Source organism: Erythrolamprus reginae, chromosome 10 (assembly GCF_031021105.1).
Source record: "Erythrolamprus reginae isolate rEryReg1 chromosome 10, rEryReg1.hap1, whole genome shotgun sequence".
Taxonomy (NCBI): domain Eukaryota; kingdom Metazoa; phylum Chordata; class Lepidosauria; order Squamata; family Dipsadidae; genus Erythrolamprus; species Erythrolamprus reginae.
The window spans coordinates 13,616,945-13,627,740 of record NC_091959.1 but is presented as its reverse complement, the minus strand read 5'-3'; the positions used below and the strand labels follow the sequence as shown (position 1 = coordinate 13,627,740).

At 43.6% G+C, this 10,796-nt stretch overlaps 1 protein-coding gene across 1 annotated transcript in view; it reads right to left on the bottom strand.

Annotated features, from left to right (window-relative positions):
• Positions 1 to 6,820: 6,820 nt before the first annotated feature.
• Positions 6,821 to 10,796, bottom strand: part of SLCO3A1 (solute carrier organic anion transporter family member 3A1) — a 143,739-nt gene continuing 139,763 nt past the window's right edge. Inside the window, exons 9-10 of the mRNA XM_070763511.1 lie at positions 10,334 to 10,398; positions 6,821 to 8,119 (exon numbers count right to left, since the gene is read on the bottom strand). Coding sequence (XP_070619612.1) covers positions 7,740 to 8,119; positions 10,334 to 10,398 — 445 coding nt within the window. The 3' untranslated portion in view covers positions 6,821 to 7,739. The remainder of the gene's footprint in view (positions 8,120 to 10,333; positions 10,399 to 10,796) is intronic.

Below are 10,796 nucleotides of genomic sequence, written 5' to 3'. Positions count from 1 at the left end.
TTTAAGGCGTCTTAGTTCTAAGCTTTCTAGGCCCAGGATTGAAAGTCTAGTCTCGTAGGGTATTCTATTTCGAGTGGAGGCGTGAAGGGCTCTTCTGGTGAATTATCTTTGGACATTTTCAAGGGTGTTAATGTCTGAGATGCGATATGGGTTCCAAACAGATGAGCTGTATTCGAGGATGGGTCTGGCAAAAGTTTTGTAAGTTCTAGTAAGTAGTGTGAGATTGCCAGAGCAGAAGCTACGTAGGATTAGGTTTACAACTCTTGAAGCCTTCTTGGCTATATTGCTGCAGTGGGCTTTGGCACTTAAATCTTTTGTTATTAGTATACCGAGGTCTTTAACCAAGTGGGGATTATCTGTGATAATTTGATTATTCAGTTCATATTTGGAGATCAGATTCTTTTTCCCAATGTGTAGGACAGAGCATTTTCTAGTTGAGATTTGGAGTTGCCATGTGTTAGACCACTCAGAAACAGAGTTTTGCGAACTGATAGGGAAGGTTAAGTCAACGCCACCTCCAAGGCAAGATGTGAAGGTGGAAAATCATTAGAGAAAGCTGCAACCTAGAATTAAGGAGAAATGTTCTCACAATGAGAACAACTAATCAATGGAACGGCTCATCTCCAGGATTTGTGGTTGCTCCATCACTGGAGGATTTTAAGAAGAAACTGGACGGCTATTTGTCTGGAATTATGTGGGGTCTCCTGCTTGAGCAGGGGGTTGAACCCGAAGACCTCCAAGGTCCCTTCCAAACCTGTTAGTCGATGCTCTATATTTCTACCAGCGACAGCACTTCTTGGAGAAGTCTTGAGCTCCAGAAGCAGTGGGCCTTCATTCATTAGGATTGCAATTTGGGAGGCACGTGAAACGGATTCACGAGGGTGCCTGTAAAAATAGGGTGATACAAATATCTTAACTCTTTGACTACGCACTGTGGACACCCTCAATTCTTATAATAAGCAGAGGGCGAGACTCATGGCTTAAACCTCTCCTTCCAACTGTTGAGCAGGAAAGGGATAATTGCAAGGAAAAAAAATGAGGGAAATGTGACAAATATGTAAAAAAAGCAAAACAACGCAACTGCAACTTGAGAAGAAGGTTTAGCAATAGCATTAGCAATGGCATTTAGACATATACCACTTCATAGCGCCTTTACAGCCCTCTTTAAGTGGTTTACAGAATCAGCCTCTTGCCCCCAACAATCTGGGTCCTCATTTGACCCACCTGGGAAGAATGGAAGGCTAGGTCAACCTTGAGCCTGGTGAGATTTGAACTGCTGAACCGCAGTTAGCTGAAGTAGCCTGCAGTGCTGCACTCTAACCACTGCACCATTCTGGCTGTGCACCAGCCCAGTTTGAAAGGAAGCAACCAAATTCTTCCTCTATTCCCTGGTGTGAGATAGATGCCTCTCCCCATCTTTGGTACCACAAACATCAAGATCTACAGGTGTTTCCTAAGTCTATAGTTGTATCCACAGGGAAGAGCCACCAATATGGCAACCGTGAGTGTGGGAGGACCCATCCTCATTTTGTGTGCCTGCAGAAAAGGGCAGGCCTGCCACCGTGTTGCCATCTCGATCAGTTTAACGTTTCCCACCTTCCCAGGACCCCCCCCCTCTATTCTCAAGCACACAAAGAGATGGGAATGCCAACAAGAAAAATATATTTTTGAAGAATAGCAATAGCAACAGCACTTATATGCTGCTTTACAGTGCTCTTAACGGCCCTCTCTAAGCGGTTTACAGAGTCAGCGGTTTTCAGATTTTAGAATTTTGGGAATTGAAGTCCATAACTCTTAAAAGTTGCCAAAGTTGGAGATCTTTTGTCTAGGTAGCAGGATGGCAGGATATCTTTAAACCAGCGGTTCCCAATCTTTTCAATACCAAAGACCGGTTTCTTGAAAGACACAGAGGGCCCCCGTCTTGCCCCCAACAATCTGGTTCCTCGTTTTACTGACCTCAGAAGGGTCAAAGGCTGAGTCAGCCTTGAGCCTGGTGAGATTTGAACTGCCAAATTTGCAGGTAGCCGGCAGTCAGCAGAAGTAGCCTGCAGTACTGCACTCTAACCACCGCAGCTGTGGTTTAGTGTTAAGTCAAGCGTTAAGCCAATTGCTGGATTCGTTTGAACAAAAAATGCAGTAGGAAGCTTTTGTAGTTCCTTTCTCTCCTGCGTCCACACAACATGCTGTGAAAATGACAGCTGAGATGGCTCCTTTTTCAAAAATGCCACTCATCCCTGCACTGGTCGTTGTTAGCGCCTTATAGACACGTGAGATCTATGGAGGTTCTCAGTCATCCAGGCTGTGGTTAGTCCCAAAGGTGGTCTTTCAAAAGGCAACGGGACTTTTAATTTTTCTTGAAGGTATGTCACAGTTCTTGGGATGAGAAGCGAAACGTTTTCAAGGAAAAACGAAGTCAATTCGCCTTTTGAAAAAGAGTCTTTTGGGACAACACGTGAAATCATATTGTTCACATGCTTTGGGTTCCCTACCCCAACCCCATGCTTGCTTGTCTGAATATAGATTTAATCAGGATTAACTGGAATGAGCCAATACATCGAAAAGAACTGGAACCTAAAATGCAGCCTAATAATAAGCATTGAGCCCTCTCTCTAATACAGTGGTTCTCAACCTTTCTAATGTCTAATGTTGTGCTGACCCCCAACCATAATTCTAGCGCCAATTCTCCCAAGAGAGCTTGAAGCTGATTGGCAGGAAGGTCAGGGAGAAACCCCCACTGCAAATGCCTGATTGGTCGGATTGTAAAAATATGTTCCAAGGTGCCAGAATAGTTCCTAACACCGTGGGGAATTTGTCTTTTCCCATGGACTTAGGCGAAACCCGTGAAAGGGCTGTTCGAGCCCCAAAGGGGTCCCATTCCCCAGGTTGAGAACTACTGTGTATGGTTCAAAGTGTTATTGGTGTAAAATGCCAGCGAAGCTTTTTGTTAGGGGTTTACCTTCCTCTGCATAACTTGAGAGATCTGAAAGGGATCTGCACGAACCCATCAGAGAAGATTCAAAATCTTGTCTTTATGTCTAGGTCCATAGAATGTATTGTCATCCCCCTTAGTTTAACAGTGGAAAACCTCTAAGACCTTCAGTGTTCAATTCTTTCATGAAAAAGGAATGGAAATTTGATTTTAAAAAACAACAACAACAAATCCACCAAGAATGCTCCCAACAAGCTACTAATATATAAACAGAGAGCAAACCTCATTCTCTCCTAGCACTGGTGATAATAGCACCTAGTTGGATAATGCAAGAAAGCAACCAAGCTCTGAGAGCACCAGAAGTCCACAGTCTTCCTCCTCCTCCTTCCCTGCAAACCCCATTCTCTTCTAGTACAGATGATGATACCTAGTTGGGTCATGAGATGTCTACAAGGAAGCACTACGGAATGAAAACAGTTTCCTTCGTTCCAAGGGAAAAAAAACACTCAACTTGCTACCTCTAAAATATTTCAAAAACCTCCACTTGCCAGCAGTGGATGGAAACTTGGAATGTTTGGCAAGCTGCAATTCTTTGGCTTAGTTCACATGTTCTATCCTGTAACATGGGATACCATTCTACACGTAAGTATATCCCGTAGTATAAGACAGAACTCTACCTAATTCCGGGAGCTGCATAAAGGTTTGTGTCCGATCATGTCAGCAAAAAAAACTTTGGTGCCTCATCCAATACCGATCAAACGGTTCTTCTTCACGTCTCTAATTTTAAATTTTTATTTTTAAAATGTATTCAGAAATATTTTTTTTAAAAAGAGCTGGGCTTTGGACACATATGCTTTTCATGCCTTACAGAATTTAAATTTTGGCTCCCTAGGGCAGTGTTCCCCAACCTTGGCAACTTGACCTATAAAGCCCTTCATGGCATCGGACCAGAATATCTCCGGCCTTCTGCCACACGAATCCCAGCAACCAGTTAGGTCACACAGAGTTGGACTTCTCCGGGTCTGGTCGACTAAACAATGCCATCTGGCAGGATCAGGGGAAGAGCCTTCTCTGTGGCAGCCCCGACCCTCTGGAACCAACTCCCCCCAGAGATCAGAGTTGCCCCCACCCTCCTTGCCTTTCGTAAGCTCCTTAAAACCCACCTCTGTCGTCAGGCATGGGGGAATTGAGATATTCCCTTCCCCCTAGGCTTATAAAATTTATGCTCGGTATGTCTGTATGTATGGTTGGTTTCTCAAATTAGGGTTTTTAAATTTAACTTAAACTTAAATATTAGATTTGTTTATATTGTCTTATTATTGTTGTTAGCCGCCCCGAGTCTACGGAGAGAGGCGGCGTACAAATCTAATAAATAAATAAATATTTGGACTTCAACTCCCAGAATTCCCCATTTGCTGGCTGGGGAATTCTGGGAGTTGAAGTCCAAATATCTTCAAGTAGCCAAGGTTGGGAAACACTGCCCCAGGGACCCAAACAGAAATGCGTTTGGACATCTTCTCTTAGAACGGTAACTTCTTCTTTATGGAAACCCTGTTTATGGGAACAGCAGAAAGAAAGGAGGATGGGTTGTGTGAAATAATGTAAGAAATAACATCTAGAAACCTCTTTGGAAGGACAGAGCTATTCTTGAGACCCCTACGCTTAGTTACTGGGGATTCAGCTCACTGTTTTCAGCACCATGGTGAAATCAGAATTGGTTTCCTACGTAGCTCCATGAAACCATGAAAATGTGACTGGACGTTGGGTTTGGGTTTGTTAACGGCAAGCAGACTGCATCATGGTTTTTTTTCCCTAAGCTGGGACTGAGAAACCAGCCAAGGATTCTGGTTTGGTTATAATGGTAAACAAACCACAGATGGAGCATCTGGAATTCTTCATCCTCATCTGTCAACATTAGCCAAGACAGAGCAAGGTTGAAGAACTTTGTCTGGACCCAGTCACTGCGGATACTTAAATTCAAAGATCACAGCTGAAACCGAAATATATTTAGCTTAACGCCATGCCGCTCCGCAAATTCTCACAATCCTAACTCAGCATCCGAAAATCAATTTTATAAAGGTCAAACATCTGTAAATTCTTCTCTCGCTTTGTGGTGTTTCTTTTTCAGCGCCTCTGCCCCCCCCCCGCTTATTTATGGAATTTATTTATAAATTTATTTTGTTCAATCATTAATTTATTGAACCAAATAAATTAATTTCAACACCCAAGAAGAGAAAATATTAAATCAAGAGCAACAGGGAAGGAAGGAAGAAAGGAAGGAAGGAAGGGGAAGGAAGGAGATAGAGAGAGAGGGAGATAGAGAGAGGGAGGGAGGGAGGGAGAGAAAGAGGGAGGGAGAGAGAGGGAGGGAGGGAGAGAGAGAAAGACAGAGGGAGGGAGGGAGAGAGGGAGAGAAAGAGGGAGGGAGAGAGAGGGAGGGAGAGAGAGAGGGAGAGAAAGAGGGTGGGAGAGAGAGAGAGGGAGGGAGAGAGAGAGGGAGAGAAAGAGGGGGAGGGAGAGAGAGAGAGAGAGGGAGGGAGAGAGAGAGGTAGAGAGAGAAAGGCACAAAGCTAATTTGGGTCCTTCGAGATACATGCTTCTCCCAGCAGAATATATTAGAAATATACTATATAATAAACTATAAATCTCTGAATCCTCCTTTCTATGTTGAACATGCCTTGGCTGTCAATCAAAGTGGGAAGAAGTAGAAAATAGTCAGAAATCTGGTCCCAAAGGTGCTTTTTCAAGAGGCCACTGGGGCTTTCTTGTTTTCCTTGGACGGTTGAGAAGATGGGGAAAATTCTTAGCCCAGAATTGTGATCTACCCTGGATGCTCATAGTTAAATACAGATTATGCGGTCGAAAAAGAATTCTCTATAGAAAACACCGCTGATCCTTTGCATGCAATGTGGTTTGGGGTTTTTTGCTTTTTATTTTTGGAGATGCTCAGCCCATCTGGGAGGCATGCCTCAATAAATAGGACGTATAAAAAGTTTGTCACAAAGCATGCGCCCTTTGTGACAATGGTTAAGAAGAGCACCCCTTCTCAAAGGAGCCAGCTGGCTGTTGTTATTTTTCCCAGAATGCCTTCTCTGTTCTGGAGGGGGGGGGTCTTCCTCCTCCTCCAAGGGCATTCTGAGTGATTATGACAGCAAGGGACAGTCAACCATCTCAGCAAATTCTCTCTCGCTTTAGCCAAAGGAAAGTGCTATATAAAGGTTTTTAGAGACGGACTTTATAGTGAGTGGCATGCGAAAAGCAAAGCTTTTGTTCCAAACTGCCCAGAATTTCTGCTTTGCCACTCACAAATAGGGTCTTCTGTCTCAGCAGAGGGTTGGACTAGAAGACCTCCCCACTCTGTTATTCTGTTAACAAAAGGGATCTCTCATGAGATTTTGCTCCGGTGCTAAAAAGCACATCCTATATCTCTTTCCTGTAATTAAGGTGGGCTACTTTCTCTCTGTCGGACTTTTATAAAGCAAACGACTTTTCAAAAAAAAAAAAGAAGGCACATATATTTATCAGCGTATTTGTCCCCCTCCCCAAGGTCAAAAAAAAAATTAAGGTTCCATCAGAGGGAGCCTAAAGTTTTGCAACTGTTTTTTTTAAAACTGGGGAAAAGGCCGAGTAGCTGAGCAGCTCAGGGCCTAAAGTGGGTTAATTTCTCTTTCTCGCTGTGGTAGCAAATATCCTGATTCGAATGGAAACCGTACTGAAAACGTTATTTTTTCCAGGGCCGACACAAAACTAGAAAAATGTACAGATGTTTCAAAGGCAGTGATGGCTCAACCAGACCTCCTCTGCCCATGTCCAATGGCAAACGTAGGCCACGGCGGCCTACGCACGACTGCAACCCTGCTAAAAGTCGAAAAAGTTACGGACTCTTTGGCGAGAGTCACTCCATCCTCTGTTCCTTCCAACGGCACACATACACACAAACACCCACCCACAATGCCCGGATTCCCATACCAAAATGGAACTGGACCCACCCACCCGTCTCCCAAACAGTTTTAAGAAAAGCAATGCTGGTGTGTCTTAAGAACTGTAATGTTGTGGTTGCCTCAACTAGTGTTGGGTACAAGTCACAACGGCATCCGAGCAGCGACATTTGCACAAATGATGCAGCCTATCTAACTCTCCGTTCAGCATCTAACTCCAATTCGGGATGTAGCTCTCTTTCAGGCACGGTGTCGTTCAACTCGGTGTCATCGTGGCTTGTACCGGACACGTCTGTCGGTTTGCCCATTTCAACAGCTTTTGAGGTTGGTCTTAGGGACTTGCAGCTGGGGACCATGAAGGGGGAAGCCATCCTGGCAGGGCTTCCTGTGATATGAGAGCAAGAGACGGAGAGCGTGGAAAGCACCGATGTGGTTGTCTTTTAAGCTCGTATTGCAAAGGTTATTCCAGCGGTCCTTCAGTTTCACGTAGCACTTATGTTTGGAAACAGCTGTGGCTTGCTTCTGCTCTTTTCTCCAATGAAAGACCAGGTCCCCAAACACTGGCAGCATTGCCCGTCTGTTGTGTCTCCAGCCAAGGCATTGGATACACCGATGGTCCACTCCAGAATGGTCTTTACGCTTCCTCCCCCTCGTCTTGGTTCATCTGCTTTGGAGCAAAGGATGCCGAATTGTCCTCTTCTTCATTGGGAGAAGCTCCTGGAACGTAACGATAGATATTGAAAAGAGCTGTGGGACTTGGTTTTTGCGTAGACTTCCCAAAACATCTCCGTCATGGATATATTACATGGTTTTTCATAAAATCTGTTCCTTCTGAAAGGACCTTTGGGTTTAGCCATCGGCCTTTCTAATCACTATAAAACAGACTCCATGTTTTCACACCACTCGTGGTCTTCAAGGTTGTAGATAAATTTTGTCCTGTGAGAAGGATTCTGGCCAAGGGGATCTCGTCCTAGGTTGTCCAGGGTCAAAGTGGAGGCAAAGAACTCAGTGGTGCTGAGCCCGCCTTCGTGGTTCTTGATGTATTTCTTATAGTTTTTCCGCAGGCACTGCCAAGTTGTGGTGTAAAGGAGGAACGCGAGTGACTTCAGGGTAATAGCGATGCTCACATACAGGTGCCTATAGACGACATTGTCATATAGGGCGCATGCTCCTTGTTCGCCACAGAAGGTGCTCCAGAAAAGGCAGGTGGAATCAATTCCTGCTCCAAAGATCAGGGGAGGTGGGATAAAGCCTGGGAAGGAAGAAGGAGATATTTTTTAATACAGTATCGGCAATATTTTCTGAAACATCTAGACTTGTGTTAGCGAACCTCTTTGGCACTGGGTGCCGAAATGGGAGCATTTACGTGGGGAATGCCAGAATGCGAGAACCTGAAGCAGCAACGGGTGATGGCTGGAGTGCCTGGAGAGATGGCTCTGCCAACACTGATCTACGAGGGTCGCCCAGAAAGCAATGCACCACATTTTTTTCTCAGCCTACAGTAATGGTACCAATGCGAAACTTTAGGTATACAGTGTTGTGGTTAGCTCTGGCCCAGCTCCTGCCCCAAGGACTGTGGATGTGGGGGAGACATCCACATGCTGCAGGCCTGTTTTGCCCCCAGTGGAATCTGATGATGAAGGCTCCTCTGACCAAGAAGACATGAGTGACAGGGATGAGGAGAGTGTGGCAGACAGCTCAGAAGGAGATCAATTATCTACCTCCTCCTTGGATTCAGAACAAGGGTTAATGATACAGCCACGCATGCCGAGACCGATGCATAGGCAACAACAACTGAGAGATTATTATGAAAGAAAATGAGGCCACCTGTGGTTGGGTGGGGCTGTGGTAATTAGTGAGACTGCTATAAATAGCAGCCTGTGGGTTTGGCCATTGTGGAGGATTATCTGATCATTGTGTTTCGTGACTGCTTTACTGACTTTGACCTTTTGTGTGCTGCTTTTTCCCCGCTTTGAAACTAAACCAGAGCAAAGTGTGTTTCACTATGTGAAAGAAGAAGGACTGTGAATTGCCTCACAGCTGCAAGCTAAGTATCTCAGAACTGATAAGGGACTTGTACAAATTACCAGTTTGCTTGGAGACGAGTGCTCTTTGCTATACCAAAAGAGGGCTTAGGTTAAGTGAATTTTCATTATAAAGAACATTGTTTTTAATTTTCAAACATGTGTGTGTCTGAAATTTGTACCTGTGAATTTTTGGGAGGAGTCTACCAGAGAGCCCGACAGAACATACAGTGTTCCCTCGATTTTCGCCGGTTCGAACTTCGCAAAAAGTCTATACCACGGTTTTTCAAAAATATTAATTAATTAAAAAATATTAATTAAAAAATACTTTGCAGTTTTTTCCCTATACCACGGTTTTTCCCGCCAGATGACGTCATATGTCATCGCCAAACTTTTGTCCACCTTTAATAAATATTTTTTTAATAAACTTTGATAAATATACATGGTGAGTAATAATCTAAATGGTTGCTAAGGGAATGGGAAATTGTAATTTAGGGGTTTAAAGTGTTAAGGGAAGGCTGTTCATAGCCAAAAATAGTGTATTTACTTCCGCATCTCTACTTCGCGGAAATTTGATTTTCGCGGGCGGTCTCGGAACGCATCTCCCGCGAAAATTGAGGGAACACTGTACATTATTTGAATTGTCAGGAGTGCCTGTGTAAATTTTGCATTTCTTCAGACAGATAGCGTAGCTACAGCCGTATTTCGAAATGGCGTCTGTAAGTGATGTATGTTACAAGCAGCATGTCGTCATTGATTTTCTCACTGCGGAGAAAGAAACTGTTGGGAACATTCACAAACGTTTATGGAGAATCTGCAGTCGACAGAAATACGGTTAGCCGCTGGGTACAGAGGGGGAGGCCATTAGAGGTGAATCGCACAGTGCAGAAATGGCTTCGTGACCAGAACAAGGAGTGGTACCAACAGGGTATACACGCCCTTGTGTCTTGCTGGAGGAAGGCCATGGAATGGAACGGAGATTACGTGGAAAAATAGGGAGTGTAGAAGAAACATCATTCTTTCTTGTGTGTAAGTTTCATTGTGTTCAATAAATAATTGTTGAAGAAAAAAATTGTGGTGCATTACTTTCTGGGCAACCCTCGTAGACTCCCTACAAACATAAGAGAAACATCAGCTGCATCAAAGATCTCTGGCAGTGCATCATTCTATTTGTTGTTTGCTTGTTTGTTTATTGATTATTTAAATTTATATGCCGTCCAGTCCCATGGGACTCAGGGATTGGGCGGCATATAACAAAACAATCAAATAATTAAAATGCAGCAATTAAAATACATTTAAAACTCAATAACCCACTATAGTCATACAATCAAACCTCTCCATCAATCATATCTTGGCTGGAATAAGATGTCCTTTTCTCATTATGAATCCCTGCTTCTCTGGAGAAGCAGAGGGAAGAAAAAGGAAGCATAAATTTCACTCACCTAACAATCGGAGGAGAAGGAAGAGAACTCCTAAAGCATAGGATTTGAGCTCCGGGCTCACAGTTCTGTATGGAAGAGATATTCAACAAATATCATTAAGAAGGGATAGAGATAGATAGATAGATAGATAGATAGATAGATAGATAGATAGATAGATAGATAGAAACATAGAAACATAGAAACATAGAAACATAGAAGACTGATGGCAAAAAAGACTTCTAGTCTGCCCTTATACTATTTTCTGTATTTTATCTTAGGATGGATATATGTTTATCCCAGACATGTTTAAATTCAGTTACTGTGGATTTACCAACCACGTCTGCTGGAAGTTTGTTCCAAGGATCTACTACTCTTTCAGTAAAACAATATTTTCTCATGTTGCTTTTGATCTTTCCTCCAACTAACTTCAGATTGTGTCCCCTTGTTCTTGTGTTCACTTTCCTATTAAAAACACTTCTCTCCT